Consider the following 14,357-nt stretch of genomic DNA (forward strand, 5'->3'; position numbering starts at 1 on the left):
CAACTCTACAAAAAGAGCGACTTTTCCTTCAGGGCGCGGTACCCCAGCGTGTCCCAATCACTCGCCTGGATCCACAGCTCCTGCATCGCGTCCAGATGCGCCATCACCGCCAGGCCCTTCCACGCCAGCGACGCCGGGTCCAGGTTGCGCGGCGGCGGGATCACCACGGCCTGCGGCGCCGTCGTCGGCGCTCCCGGCGCCCCGTCCGCCGGCGCATAGTGCTCGGCCAGCAGCATCGAGACACGCGCCTCGAGCGCCTCCGACAGCCCCGGTATACGCGCCGCCCCGCCGGTGCACACAATATTGTTCGCGAGGCGGCGCAGCCGCTCCTCGCCGCCGTGCGCAAACGACCCATCCACGGTGCCCGTCGACGCGAGCAGACTGCGAAAGACCGCATGGTCCAGCGGCGTGACAGACGCCGCCTGCACGACGTCTATGCCATCCTGCGCCGCTTGCGCCGCCGCCGACGCACACTTGGCGGCCTGCGTCGCCATCGCCGACGTCTGCGGAATCGTCGGCGCGGCGCGCGGCGCTTCCTCAGACGCCTCGTCAGCCCGCATATCCACGAGCGCCGCGACCTGCGGCGAAAGACGCCGAGAGACGCATCCCAACATGGCAAGCGTCGGCGCCATGTCCAGCACGGCCGACGCACACAGCTCCACCGCCTCGTCACCACCCAGCGAGGCATTCGCAGCGGCCAGCACAGCCGTCGGCTCCGGCTCGTCCGCCTCCTCCGCCGGCGCCGGCTGCGCGCACGTCAGCGGTCGTCGCGGCATCGGCGGCGGCGCGGCGACGTCCGGGTGGAAGAGCATCAGACCCGCGAGAATCGGCTCGTCGTACAGCCGCAGAGCATACTTGCGCGCCGTCTCGCCCGGCAGACGCACCATGAAATCGTACAAGTTCAGACCGACCTGACTCGGCTGCAGCGTCACGAATCGCTCCTTGAGGTCCTGGAGAAGCTGTACATCCGCGAGCCGCGCTTCCTGCAGATCCGTGTACGGGAAGCTCGAGCCACGCAGCACGTCGCCAAAGAAGCGCGACATGTCCTGGCCGCCGTACGACAGCGCCACGCGCGTCTCAGGCAGCACCAGGCCCTCTTCCACACAGGAAATGCCGATGCTCGTCGCGCCCACGTCCACGACGCACGCCGCACTCAGGCCGGCACCGAACGTCGCGCACAGGCCCTCCGTCTGTACATGCAGGGCCGAAAAGCCCATGTAGCGCAGCAGCACATGACCCAGCGCCCGCAAGTCACTCCGCGAAAACGAGTCCGGCACGAGGAGCAGCACGGCATAGTCGCCGTACTCGGACGTCGGGATGCCGAGCCCCGCATCGTCCGCGGCGTCCGCCGGCCCTGACGCCTTCGACGGCGCCGATGATATCGCATGCGTCAGGATCCGCTGCACATCGCCCAGCAGCGCCTCGATACACGCGTCGCCGTACTCGGCCGCATAGCCCGTCACATTGAGCATGCCGCGCGTCCACGGCGAAAACAGGCGCCACGCACTCGGGCGCGACAGCGACGCCAGGCGCAGCGCCTCGTGGCCCACGACGACCGACGCATCGCCCTCGTCCACAAAGCCCACGTGGTACACGTCATTGTGCGCCGCCACCGGCTCCGGCTCCACCGACGAGTTGTAGCTGTTCGCCGACTGCCACCCATTGCTCACGGGACGCAGCTTGTACTGCCGCATGATCGAGCGCAGCTCGGCGCGCAGCATCTCGAGCTGGGCCTCGGTGGCGTGCGGCCGCGCCGGCTGCGCGCGCGGATGCGGCAGCTGGCGCGCCAGGACATGCGGCACCACTGTCGGGTACAGATCCGTAGCGCGGCCGAGGCGGATCGCTTCCGAGCCGATATGGATCACGAGGCGGCGCGACGCGGGATCGTCGTCGCCGTCGTCGCCGTCGGCGCCCGTCTTGGGTCGCTTCGTCGGGCGGTGCGAGCGCGACACCCACGTCTGCGCCTCCGTCTTGAGGTACGACGACGACACATTTTTGGCATTCACAAACGGCGGCGGATGGAAAGACGTGTACGCCAGCGGCAACGTGCGCGTCTCATCCGCCGGCGGATTCGGCGGCAAAACCTGCTTGGCGGCCTTGGGGGCCATGGTGGCAGGCGTGGAGGATGGGTCACGGGACACGACGCACGCTGCTCCACGCGAGCGCGCCGTGGAGGGTCATGTCACGGGCCAATCACCGCTCGGCGCGGCAGCGAGTGTTTGTCTTCGCCGGCCGGCGCTCCGCCGCCGCCTGCCTTTCTCGCATGTGGCGTGTCAAGCATACGATCTCTACGCCGAGTCTGCGTGCGCTCAGCCGGAGCACGGCGGCGCCGTCGCGCTCGCTCGTCTCGACCGTGCTCCTCACGAACGAAGGCTACGACACGAAGCAGGTCACCGAGTTGCGCGCCCTGCTTCGTCAGCGCGGTCTGACCACGTCCGGCCGCAAGGCGGAGCTCGTGCAGCGTCTGAAGCAGAGTGACATGACGCGGGCGGGCTCGACGCTCGCGAGCGCCGACAAGGCGCCCCAGAGCCGCGCCAAGAAGGGCAGGCAGGCCGTCCAGGACCTCGAAGAGAAGCAGCCCTCGCTGCCTATGGAGCCTGGCACCGTCGTGAGCGCCACGGCTGTGCGCCAGGGCCAAGGCGCCGGCACGTCGTCGTCGTCGCCGCAGGCCGCGCAGCCGCAGACGGGCGCCGTGCGCGGCCAGCCTGCGCTCACGCCCGAGGCATCGACGCCGACGTTCGACGTCCAGATCCCATCCGAGCCGCTCGCCGAGCCCGAGGCACAGTACATCCCCTCGATCAAGCCCCTCACCGACCCGACGTCGCACAACTACACGGATCCGACGCGCGAGTCGGACCTGATCCTGCCGCATGTACCGCGCATGTACCGCGTCGCTCAGGACGCAGACGTCGCGCACATCGGCGGCCTCGCGTGGTCCGAGAAGCACGGCGGGCCGTCTTCGTCGCGCAACGTCGTCCTCGATGTGCTTAGCGACGCTCTGCCGACGCAGGCGCACAAGAAGCTCGAGCATACGTGGCACACCGCCTCGCACGCGTCGTCGCGCGCGCTGTCGAGCATGGCGTCCGAGGTGACGCGTGTCGTGCCGATCGATCCGTCGGTCGCGCCGTCGACGTCGCATGCGCGGCCGTCCGCGCGTCGCCCGCTAAACGAGAGCGAGAGCCGCGGTCTATGGGTGCTGGGCGGCATCGTGGCTACGGGCATGGCGGTAGGCAGCTGGATGTCGCGGGACCGGCCGCCTCGAGCGGCGGCAGCGGCAGCGGCAGCACCGCACCCAGCCGCCCAGCCGCCGGTCTATGCACACGGAGGCGGCATCGTCGGAGGCGGCGCTCGTCGCGTGTAGGCCATTATAGGACACCTGTGTGAGTGATAAGTACGTACCCTTGGTGCTCGGCACATCCTGCGAGCCCGTGCGAGTGATGGCCTCTTTGAGCGCGAGCGCCGTGGCCTTGAAGGCCGACTCGGCCTTGTGGTGGTCGTTCTCGCCGTGCAGGACGTCGACGTGCAGCGTGATGCCCGCCTCGGTCGCGAAGCTGTGGAAAATGTGCGGGATCATCTCGCAGCTCAAGTCGCCGATCTTTTCGCGCCGCAGCTGCAGATGCGTGTGGCAGTACGGACGCGACGACAGGTCGACGACCGCGCGCGACAACGACTCATCGAGGGGCGCGAAGCCCGTGCCGAAGCGCTTGACGCCGCGAATCTCGCCGAGCGCCTGCTTGAACGCCTGGCCCAGCGCAATCGCACAGTCCTCGGCCGTGTGGTGGTCATCGATGTACAGGTCGCCACGGCACTGCAGCTCCAGGGCCAGGCCGCCGTGCTTCGCGAGCGCGTGCAGCATGTGGTCCAGGAAGCCTATGCCCGTCGACACCTGAATCTTTGGCGGCGCATCGACCGGATGCGTGTCCAGCGCGATCGACACGTGGATCTGCGTCTCGTTCGTGCGCCGCTCCAGCGTCGCCACTCGGAGGGACATGGTAGTGGCCAAGCCTCGTCGCATCACGTGCCTCTCAACCACCTCGCTCCATGGCCGGACGACGTGCCGAGATTGAGGCGAAGCGTGCGAAGCTCGCCGAGCTCCGTCGAGCGCGCGAAGAGCGCGAGGAAAAGGCGCGGCAGCGCCCGGCACCGCCGCCGCCGTCGGTCGACGAGCTCGTCGCATCCCTGCTCGCCAGCTCGCGTCCCGAGGCGCCGACGGCGGCGGCGGTGCCGGCGGCGCCCGTCCAAGCGCCCACTCCTGCCCCGGCGGCAGCAGCACCCACCTCGCCTCCCGCCCCGGCACCCTCGTCTACACCCGCTGACGCGCCTGTCGGCGCGCCGCCGCCCGCACGAGATACCCCGATACCCGAGCGACTCCTCTACACCAAGCAAGTCCAAACCGACGCGCTCGACGAGCCGATCGCCGCGCCTGCCGTCGCCACCGAGGCCCCCGTCGCCGCCGCCGCCGCGCCCATCGCCGTCGAGACGCGCGCACGGCAGCCCGTGCAGCCCGACTTTGTCGACTTTGTGCACGCCAAGACCATGGTCATGGAGCGCATGCTCGACGAACCGTACAACGTCTTGACCGACTACACACACGTCCCTACCGACGCACCCGAGCGCCCATCGATGCACCTCGTGCGCACATTCTTCGACGATACCCTGCTCGCCACGCGCGCCGTCACGGACGTCGACTGGTCGACGCACCACCCCGAGCTCGTCGTCGCCTCGTACAACCGCAAGCGCGTCCTCCGACACGAAGACGACCACGACGGCCTCGTCGCCGTCTGGAACCTGCATGTGCGCGACCGCCCCGAGATGGTGTTCACAGCCCCCAACGACGTCGTGTCCGTGCTCGCGTCGCCCTTCCACCCCCACCTCTTCGTCGGCGGCACGTTCGGCGGCCAAGTCCTCCTGTGGGACGCGCGGCAGCGCGGCCTGCCCGTGCAGCGCACGCCGTGGGCCTTTTCGTCCGGCGGCACGCACGCCGCACCCGTTTATGCCCTGCGTATCGCCGGCTCAGCGCACGCGCACCACCTCTGGAGCGCATCGACGGACGGCCTCGTCTGTACGTGGTCGCTCGACATGCTCGCGCGCCCGCAGGAAACCATCCCACTGACGAATCCCATGCACCCACGCAGCGCGAGGATGCACGTCACGTCGATCGACGCCGCGTCGCACGACCCATCGCGCTTCTTCGTCGCGACCGACGAAGGCAACGTGTTCGACGCCCAGCGCGTCGACCGCGCCGGCCTCCAGGCAGGCCTCGACACCGCCCGCGTCTACGTCGGCCACTCCGCGCCCGTCACGCGCCTCGAGACGCACCCCACCCACATGCTCGACGAGCGCCTCCCCGCGTCCATCGCCGATCTCTTCCTCACCGCCAGCATGGACGCCACGACCGCCGTGTGGCAGCCCGCCCAAACGCCCGCCGAGCCCCGCGTCTTTTACCCCCACGCCCATCCGCGCATCGCGACCAACACCCGCACGAATCCACTCGCGTTCCGGCACGCCGCCTGGGCACCCATCACGCCCCTCGCGCGCTTCGAGCACGCCCACGACTACGTCATGGACGCACGCTGGCACCCACACCACCCCGCCGTGTTCTGCCAGGCCGACGCCGGCGGGCACGTCGACGTCTACCACCTCACCCAGCACACCGAGCGCCCCGTCCTCAGCGCGCGCGTGCCCGGCGACCGCGGCGTGCATCGCGTCGCCTGGGAACGCCGCCGTCCCACCGCTACGCGCCTCGCGGCCGGCGGCATGGACGGTCGTCTGCACGTGTACCAGGTGCCGGAGGCGGCCGTCCACGTCCGCGGCGACGCGGACGTCGCTGAGATGGAGCGCCTCTTGTCGCGCTGGCATGGCTAGGCACGTCGCAGCCCGCCAGCGGCAGGCGCGGCGCCCGCTCCAGCGCCTCCCACAGACGACGCGGCGCGCCAGCGTCGCGAATGGTCAGCAGCCGGTCAAAGCCCTCCGGCGCCTCAGCGCACGGCCGCTCGACGCGCCGCTCCATCATCGATAGCACACTGCGTCAGCTCCCCGTACGTACGCATGCGCCTGCGCCGGCGTACGCAGCGTCGGATGCCCCTGCCGCACAGCGAGGCGCTCCCGACACACACGGGCATCGACATCCAGCCACAGCAGCGACACCACCACAGGCCGCACGGCCCGCACCTCGTGCGCCAGACGCAGCCAGTGCGCCCGCTGCGCGCGGTCCAAGTTCGTCCGGTCGATCAGCACATGCTCGCCCCGCCACAGCGCCTCACGCGCCGCCCGCTCGACGGCACGCCGCGATCCCAGCGCATCCTGACTGCATCGCCGCCACGTGCCAGGCCACGTCGCCACCGCCGCACGCGCCAGCGACGACTTGCCACTCCCCACGCGGCCGCCCAGCACCACCAGGTGCACCGGGCGCGCCGAAGCATCGACGTCCTCCATGCTCGCTACAAGATCGGGCGATCGGCCACGTCTATCGAGGGCCCTGCAAGTCCACGTGGCGGTACGACGCGAGGGCCGCGACCAGCGGCGCCTCCGCCCGCTTGGTATCCCACGCCGCGCCCACGAAGCACGCCACGCCATGCTTCGCTAAAAACGCACGCGCCTCCTCCTCCGTCGACCACCCGAGCTCGGACGTCAGGAAGGGGAGCGCACACGCGGGCCGAAACGCCCGCGCCAAAATCCACAGCGCCTGCACGCGCTCGCGATCGACAAAGTGGCGCATGAGGCACGCATTCCGGTTCGGCGCATGCGCATACAGCTCGAAAAAGCGGTGGTAGTTGCCGCACCGCATCGCCGCGCGCACATCGAGCGCATGCCGCACCGCCACATCGGCCTGCGCCTCGTCACTCAGCTCGGCCATCAGAGTATGCACGTCGCGCTGCTGCCGCGTGTGCAGCAGGTACAGAATCCGGTACGCAAGAAACTCGAGGCGGCTCCCAGGCAGGTCGTACGCATACAGCACACGCAGCTGCGACTGGCACTGATTGTACTCGCCCAAATCGCCCATGTCGAGCGCGAGGCGCGCATGCATCTCGTAGACACGCACTGTAAACTCGTTCGTGATGCGCTGCACAGTCAAGTCCTGCCGCACACTCTTCAGCTGATCGCACATATAGTCGTAGTTGCGCTCCGACGCCCACTTCTGCGTCAGCAACGCCAGCGTCCGGCGCAGCGTCGCGAGCGGCCGCACCGTCTTCGGGTCCGGCGCCGACGTCAGCCGCAGGTACGGCTTCTCCAGCTTCGTCGACGTGCCGACGACCGTATACGCGTCCCAGTCCACGACATTCGGGTCCGGCGCCGCGTCCCTCACAGGCACCGCGGCCGCCACCCGATCCGCCTGCTGCTCCCGCTCAAACGCCGCCTGCTCCGCCTCAAAACGCCGCTGCCGCAGCTCTCGACGCGTCGGATCCTCCCGATACCGCCCCGCCTTCGTCGGCGTATCCGGCGCACGGCGCTTCCGCGTCTCGCCCAGCGACGCGAGACGCACGCGCGCCCAGTCTCGCGTATGCAGCGACCCATCCTGCACCGCCTCAAAAATGAGCCGCTTCAGCTCCGCACTCACCGCACCACGTTGCGCATCCGCACACTGCCCAAACGCCCGGCCCACCAGCTCCCGCAGCGCCTGCGGCCAATCCGCGTCCGGCGCCATGGCGTAGCGAGGTGGATGGGAAATAAGCTGAGCGCACCCGGCGTCGCCCCGCCTCGTTTTTTCTTCGGCCCCCCGCCATGTCACGCTCGTTCCACATTCGCGTGCCCTGCACGTCGGCCAACATCGGCCCCGGCTTTGACGTCGTCGGTCTGTCGCTCTCGCTCTACCTCTTCCTCGACGTGACGATCGAGGCCGACGCGCCGCACAAGGACCCCGTGCTCACGTACAGCGGCCAAGGCGCCGCCGATGCGCCCCTCAACCCGTACCAGAATCTCATCACGCGCGTGGCGCTGTACGTGATGCGCGTCAACGACATAAAGTCCTTCCCGCGCGGCGTGCGCATCCACGTCCGCAACGATATCCCCTTCGGACGCGGCCTCGGCAGCTCAGGCGCCGCCGTCATCGCAGGCCTCCTGCTCGGCAACGAGCTCGGCCAGCTGCACATCGACCGCGACCGCCTCCTCGACTACGCCCTCATGATCGAGCGCCACCCCGATAACGTGGCAGCCGCCCTCATCGGTGGCTTTGTCGGCTCCTACCTACGGGAACTCAGCGGCGAGGCCGCCGCTACGACACAGGTGCCCCTCAGCGAAGTGCTGCCCGCATACCCCGACAACGCCTCCGAGTCATGGGGCTACCACCCACCAACGCCGCCACAGGGCATCGGACACTACATCCGCTTCGGATGGGCCAAGGAAATCAAGGTCATCGCCATCATCCCGCACTTTGAGGTGCTCACCGCCGAGGCCCGCCGCGTCCTGCCCGACACCTACACCAAGGAGGACCTCGTCTTCAATCTCCAGCGCCTCGCCGTGCTCACCACCTCACTCGCGCGCTCACCACCCGACGTCCACCTCATCTTCCAGGCCATGCAAGACCGCGTGCACCAGCCGTACCGCCAACACCTCATACCCGGCCTCCCACGCATCCTCGCCTCCGTCACGCCCATGACGCACCCAGGCCTGCTGGGCATCTGCCTCTCAGGCGCCGGGCCCACCATCCTCGCCCTCGCCACCGATCACCTCGACCACATCGCCGAGACCCTCTGCCACGAGTTCGCCAAAGAACACATCACGTGTGATACAAAATTCCTCCAAGTCACCGAGGACGGCGCCCAAGTGTACTAGCCCAGCGAAAGCGCCCGAGCAATCGCATCCATATACGCCGTAGCCGTCCGACTCAGCGCATCCTTCTCCAGCTGCATCTGGCCATAGTGCTCTTCATGCTCCTGCATCACCGTCGCCAGCTGCCGCTCCATGTCCACCGCCTCGTGATGCTTGATCTCCGCCATCGCATGCCGCTCCTTGCGAAGCCGCGACACATCCGACAGCCGCGCGCCCAGCGCCTGCAGCTTCGCCTGCCGATGCGCCCGCGCCGCCTCCAAGTCGTGCCGCGCTCGCTCTAAACGCTCCGTCGCCGACTTGACTTGCCGATCCAGCTGCTCCATCCGATGCAGCTGCGTCGATTGCTCTTGCGTACGCGACGCCATCGTCGCCTTCATGTCCTGCAGCACACGCGCCTCCTGCGCCGTACGCTCCATATCGGCCGCCACCTGCTCCATCGCTCGGATACTCGTGGCAATCTCATCGTCCAAACGCACCAACACGTCCATCTTCGCCCGCCACTCACGCACCTTGCGCTCACTCTCACCCAGCGCCGCTCGCTCGCCATGCACTTGCACCTGCATGTCCTGCACCTGCTGCTTGATCTCCTCCGGCCGCGTCACAATCCGCGTCTGGAGCTTGTGCAGCTCCGTCGCCACAATCTGCAGCTGGTACTGGATGTCCGTCTGCTTCTGGATCGCCTCCGCCTTGTCCGACTTGAGCGCATCCACCTCCGCCAGCAGCCGGCCCTGCTCCTTCTTCATCTCCAGCAGCTTGTCCGAGTGCGATAAGTTCTCTTCTTGCAGCTGCTTGACCCGCGGCTCATCGTGCTTGCGCCGCGCGACAATCTCAGCAATGGCCTGCCGCGTACGATCCATGCTCTCCTCCCACTCGAGGCGCCGCGTCTCCAAATCTTCCGTCTCCAGCACCAGCTCATCAAACTCAGCCAGCCTGTCCGATCGGAAGCGGAAAAAATTGACCAGCGCCGACATGTGCCGCTTGAAACGCTTGGGCGTCGGCCGCGTCAGATCCTGGAGATGAAAGTCGTGGACCGTCGCTGCCTCCATCATAGCGCGCACCTCCCGGAAAAACAATAGCCACGCCACACCATCTTCATAGATCTCCTTGTGCTCCATGCCCTCGCACAGCGCATCACGCTGCTTCTCCAGCATATCAGGCATCGTGCCGGCCAGCGTATCAAGGAACGCCAAATACACTTTCTGCACCATACCCCCCTGGGGCTTGGCCACATCCTCCGCCGTAACACTCAAATTCAGCTCATGCAAGACCGACAGCAACTCATCCGTCGTCACAGCCGGAAACGACGTATAGTTCTGATCCGTCGTCGCCATCACAACACCCCCTCCAGCGCCCAGGCGCGCGGTCGACGTACGCGCGTCGTGTTGGATCACGTGATATGGACCTATGCACTGATCATGTGCTGAAACTCGCCGGACGCCACCATCTCCGTCAAAATGTCGAGGCCCCCAATCAGCTCGCCCTGCACCATGATTTGGGGAAAGGTCGGCCAGTCGTTCAGCACCTTGAGCGTCTGCCGCACAGGCTCGTCTGACAGAATATCATAGTAGTCAAACTCGACATTCTGGTCACGCAGGAGCGTAATCGTCTTCTGGCTAAAGCCACAGCGCGGCATGTCCGGCTGGCCCTTCATAAATAGCATCACACGCGAGCGCGACATCAGCTCGCGGCACCGCCGCTCCGTCTCCTCCGCCGACTCCTGGCTCACGTCGATATGCGTCGGCAGAGCATGGGGCTTACCCACGTCCGCGTCCACGCCCTGCGCTGGCTCGCCACCACTCAGCGCCGAGGCACTTGGCACCTTGGCATGCGCCGCCAGGACTTGTTCCACGGCCTGCGGCTGACCGCCCGTCAACTTGGACAGGAGCGTATGTCCCCGCAAAAGCACAACGGTCGGCACAGCCTCAACATCAAAGGACTCAGACACATCTGGCTGCTCCTCTGCCTCAATGTTCATAAACAGGACGTGCGGGTACTTCACAGCCAGGTCGCGCACAGCGGCCATCATCGGCTCACATGGCTGAGCCCACGGCGCCCAGAAATTGAGCAAGGTAACGCGATTCAGATCCTGCTGCATAAGCGACGTAAACATGTCGGGCGACGTGATCGCAACCACATTGGAAAGCGATGACGTGGTCATGGCGCCGCCTCCGTCCTGTACGAGGAGAAAAAGCGCCGCCACGGCGACCGCCACGCACGCCACCTACATGTGGAGGGACGCCGGCGTCGCTGGCCACTCGCTCTGCTCAAAGCCCTCACAATGCACGCTACCTGCTAGGTTTATGTATCCCGTAGAAATGACCACGACGATCCTGCGCACGCCATGCGCGCTCACGACCGGTGTCTGTATGGGAGCCTACTCTTCCCTTCATGAAAAATTGATGGCAACGATGGTGCCCGTAGGCCGTTGTCAACAGAGTGTTAGAAGGGTGGCCTCATGCCCGGACAACAAGCGCTATCGCCGTTTCATACGCGCACATTCCTCCTACGGTCGTATGGTGGTGGTAAGGGGAAAAAAGCCGCCTGCTTCCTCTTGAGCACGTGCCGACAAACCTTCGACGTGGAGGCTGACGACTCGCTCCCACCGAAGCCCTCGCTCGTGGGCATGTCCTTTTCGCCGCCGGCGCCACACTCGGCAGAGCCACACTCAGTGCATACGACACCCGCTGCCCTCGCAAAGCGCGCCCGTACATCAAGTCCGATCGACACGGACGATTCTTCCGATACCGAGTCGACTCTCGAGCTGGACGCAGATATGCCGAGCTTCTCACGCACAGACGACAGCGTCGATGCGCTCATGGACGAGTCGCTCAAGCTGGACGAGGCGCCGCACGCGACGATTGTGCGCGAGATGGAGGCTTGGCGTGAGACCAAGCCCCGCATCGGCGATACCTGGTACGTCGTGCCCGCCGCATGGTACGAGCAGTGGAAAACGAAGCCCCATGCTCCTGCCATGGACCTCCAAGCCCTCTGTGCGCCGAATGGCACGCTCCGCGAGCTCGCTCCCGAAGAGTACGTGCTTGTGCCGACGCCCGTCTGGGACTTTCTGTCGTCGCGATACCGCATCGTGGGCGCCTCGCTCGGCTGCCCCGTCGTGCCTGGCAGCGACGGGCCTGTGGTACAGCTGGTCGGCAAGACAGTCGAACTGGCACTGTGCACGCCGTATGCCCCTTTGGTCGACGCCTTCGAGCCATTCGTGCGCCATGGGACGCTGCCGACCGCGCAGAACGACACACGACAGGCACTCGAGGAACGCGTACGTGCGATGGGTGCGCCTCAACAGGTGCGCTTCTTCCGGCTGCCGATGACGTTGCGGGCCGTGGCACTGGCTAATCGGGGCATGGTGTCTCTCTCTGCGCTCGCCAAGTACCCCATCGAGCTCGTCGACGAGCACACAACGCCTCTCGAGCTCGTTGGTATCGACGTGCGCCCGAGCCCCGACGAACCTTGGCATGTGCCGCACGGCGACCAACGCCACTCGACGCGCTCGTCATCCACGCCAGCGCTTGGCCTGCGCGGCCTCGCGAACCTCGGAAATACATGCTTCATGAACAGTGCGCTGCAGTGCCTCAGCAATACACCCGAGTTGCAGCAGTACTTTGCACGCAACGCGCATCAGGACGAGCTGAATACCGACAACCCCCTGGGCATGGGCGGTGCCTTGGCCATGGCGTACGGCCGCCTAGTGCAATCGATCTGGGCAGCACAGCAGGGCGCCGTCGTCCCGCGCGAGTTCAAAATGGCCCTGGCCCGTTACGCGCCACAGTTCATGGGCTACGCACAGCAGGACAGTCAGGAACTGCTGGCCTTCCTCCTCGACGGACTCCACGAGGACCTGAATCGCATTCACCGCAAGCCGTACATCGAGGCACCGGACTGGACAGGTGGCTCGGACGCTGATATGGTGCGCTTTGCACAGCAGCAGTGGGACCTGTACAAGGCCCGCAATGACTCGGTAATTGTGGACTTGTTTCAGGGACAGTACCGCAGCACACTGGTGTGTCCGGTCTGCCACAAGGTCTCGATCAAGTTTGACCCCTTCATGTACCTCACCCTCCCGATCCCTAATACGCGCAAATGGCGCGGCCGAGTCTACTTTATGCGCCCATCATCGCCCACTGTGCAGGTCGACGTCCAGCTGCCAGCCACGGCCACCATCGCTGATCTACGCACCAAAGTGTCGGCACTCGTCCAGGCCGAGCACCTCGTGATCGGCGAGGTGTGGTCACATCACGTGTACCGCTGGATCCACGACTATGAGCCGGTGTGCGACATCAACGCAGGCGATCACATCTATCTGTGGGACGTCGGCACGCCCTTCTCCCTTCCTGCCCCACGAAAACCGCCGTCCCGCTTCTCTCTCTTTGCGCGTCCCGAGCGAAGCGTCGAAGAGGTGGAAAACGCCTACAGCCCTCCACCGATGCCCGATCTCGTGTGTGTGCCCGTGTTCTCGTGCAAGGCCGACGGCGTCGGCCGCTTCGGCTCGTTCCGCCGCTCCCTCGGCGAGCCGCTGGGTGTGCCCTTTTTTGTCACCTTGCCCCGGACCCTCCTCCACCAGGTGGAGGGTATCCAAGACGCCGTCGAGCGGCACTATCTCCCCCTGAGTCAGCAAGACAGCCTCGAGGCCATGAAGCAGCGGGCGCACGCCATGGGCAAGGACGAGCTGTTTCAGCTGCGGGTGGCTGTGCCGAGCGCGGACGAGGCGATGCACCGCGGCGACGATGCAAGTGAGCAGACGACCGAAGACTTGGCGGCACGTGCGAGCCGCGGCGGTCCGTGGCCGGTCCTGTTCCCCGGCGCGGCGCTGTACGCCCTGTGGGACAGCGAGGTGGCCGAGGCCGTGCTGAAGCCCATGGACCGTGCGACGTGGGGTCCCGTCTCTCTCATCCAGGACACCGACTTTCAGCAGGGCACGGCCATGCTGGCCGAGGGCCGGCGGCGCGCGCCGAATCTGCGACTCGAAGACTGTCTCGACGAGTTCACGAAGGAGGAAAAGCTGGGGCAGGACGATCTGTGGTACTGTCCATCGTGTCGTGCATTCCAGCAGGCCACGAAAAAGTTTGATCTATGGAAGACCCCCGACATTCTCGTCGTGCATCTCAAGCGGTTCAGTGCTGGACGCGGTGCGCGCGATAAGCTCGATAACCTGATCGACTTTCCCCTAACGTCCTTGGATCTGCGTGATCGCGTCGTGGGCTCGCGATTATGGGCCGACTTGGACATGAAGCCGGCTCCGCCAGAGACGCGCCTCGGTGACCACGTGCTGGCACACGACGAGCACGATGACAAGGTGCTCGCAGATACGCCGATCTACGACTTGTACGCTGTCGATAATCATTACGGCGGACTCGGCGGTGGACACTATACAGCGTACGCCAAAAACCCCCTGAACGGTCAGTGGTACCACTTTGACGACTCGAGTGTGCGCCCCGTGTCAGACCCCGAGTCAACCGTCACTTCCTCCGCTGCCTACCTCCTGTTCTACCGCCGACGCACGACGCGGCCCATCGGCGGCACGTCGTACCAGCGCCTCGCGCGCCTCCATAGCGATACCGAATGATATCACGTGA

The 14,357-nt window shown here is 66.4% G+C and overlaps 10 protein-coding genes across 10 annotated transcripts; 4 read left to right on the plus strand and 6 right to left on the minus strand.

Moving 5' to 3' along the window:
• Positions 1 to 5: 5 nt before the first annotated feature.
• Positions 6 to 2,108, minus strand: MRET_0911 (actin-related protein 8; the record flags this gene model as incomplete). The annotated part of the gene is made up of 1 exon (XM_027627538.1): positions 6 to 2,108. The coding sequence occupies one exon, from the start codon at positions 2,106 to 2,108 to the stop codon at positions 6 to 8; it is 2,103 nt and encodes a 700-aa protein (XP_027483468.1).
• A 155-nt stretch (positions 2,109 to 2,263) lies between these two features.
• Positions 2,264 to 3,361, plus strand: MRET_0912 (SAP domain protein; the record flags this gene model as incomplete). The annotated part of the gene is made up of 1 exon (XM_027627539.1): positions 2,264 to 3,361. The coding sequence occupies one exon, from the start codon at positions 2,264 to 2,266 to the stop codon at positions 3,359 to 3,361; it is 1,098 nt and encodes a 365-aa protein (XP_027483467.1).
• A 4-nt stretch (positions 3,362 to 3,365) lies between these two features.
• On the minus strand, positions 3,366 to 3,991 carry MRET_0913 (imidazoleglycerol-phosphate dehydratase; the record flags this gene model as incomplete). Its single annotated transcript, XM_027627540.1, has 2 exons — positions 3,366 to 3,376; positions 3,400 to 3,991. The coding sequence occupies 2 exons, from the start codon at positions 3,989 to 3,991 to the stop codon at positions 3,366 to 3,368; spliced, it is 603 nt and encodes a 200-aa protein (XP_027483466.1).
• Positions 3,992 to 4,041: 50 nt separating this feature from the next.
• On the plus strand, positions 4,042 to 5,865 carry MRET_0914 (dynein intermediate chain, cytosolic; the record flags this gene model as incomplete). Its single annotated transcript, XM_027627541.1, has 1 exon — positions 4,042 to 5,865. The coding sequence occupies one exon, from the start codon at positions 4,042 to 4,044 to the stop codon at positions 5,863 to 5,865; it is 1,824 nt and encodes a 607-aa protein (XP_027483465.1).
• Positions 5,866 to 5,978: 113 nt separating this feature from the next.
• Positions 5,979 to 6,435, minus strand: MRET_0915 (uncharacterized protein; the record flags this gene model as incomplete). The annotated part of the gene is made up of 2 exons (XM_027627542.1): positions 5,979 to 6,003; positions 6,047 to 6,435. The coding sequence occupies 2 exons, from the start codon at positions 6,433 to 6,435 to the stop codon at positions 5,979 to 5,981; spliced, it is 414 nt and encodes a 137-aa protein (XP_027483464.1).
• Positions 6,436 to 6,466: 31 nt separating this feature from the next.
• Positions 6,467 to 7,645, minus strand: MRET_0916 (SAC3 GANP domain protein; the record flags this gene model as incomplete). The annotated part of the gene is made up of 1 exon (XM_027627543.1): positions 6,467 to 7,645. The coding sequence occupies one exon, from the start codon at positions 7,643 to 7,645 to the stop codon at positions 6,467 to 6,469; it is 1,179 nt and encodes a 392-aa protein (XP_027483463.1).
• A 77-nt stretch (positions 7,646 to 7,722) lies between these two features.
• On the plus strand, positions 7,723 to 8,772 carry MRET_0917 (homoserine kinase; the record flags this gene model as incomplete). The annotated part of the gene is made up of 1 exon (XM_027627544.1): positions 7,723 to 8,772. One exon carries the CDS (start codon positions 7,723 to 7,725, stop codon positions 8,770 to 8,772), a length of 1,050 nt encoding a protein of 349 aa, XP_027483462.1.
• On the minus strand, positions 8,769 to 10,100 carry MRET_0918 (kinetochore protein Nuf2; the record flags this gene model as incomplete). Its single annotated transcript, XM_027627545.1, has 1 exon — positions 8,769 to 10,100. The coding sequence occupies one exon, from the start codon at positions 10,098 to 10,100 to the stop codon at positions 8,769 to 8,771; it is 1,332 nt and encodes a 443-aa protein (XP_027483461.1).
• Positions 10,101 to 10,171: 71 nt separating this feature from the next.
• Positions 10,172 to 10,927, minus strand: MRET_0919 (glutathione-dependent oxidoreductase; the record flags this gene model as incomplete). Its single annotated transcript, XM_027627546.1, has 1 exon — positions 10,172 to 10,927. One exon carries the CDS (start codon positions 10,925 to 10,927, stop codon positions 10,172 to 10,174), a length of 756 nt encoding a protein of 251 aa, XP_027483460.1.
• A 465-nt stretch (positions 10,928 to 11,392) lies between these two features.
• On the plus strand, positions 11,393 to 14,347 carry MRET_0920 (ubiquitin carboxyl-terminal hydrolase 4/11; the record flags this gene model as incomplete). The annotated part of the gene is made up of 1 exon (XM_027627547.1): positions 11,393 to 14,347. One exon carries the CDS (start codon positions 11,393 to 11,395, stop codon positions 14,345 to 14,347), a length of 2,955 nt encoding a protein of 984 aa, XP_027483405.1.
• Positions 14,348 to 14,357: the final 10 nt, after the last annotated feature.

This window comes from Malassezia restricta, chromosome II (genome assembly GCF_003290485.1).
Source record: "Malassezia restricta chromosome II, complete sequence".
NCBI lineage: Eukaryota > Fungi > Basidiomycota > Malasseziomycetes > Malasseziales > Malasseziaceae > Malassezia > Malassezia restricta.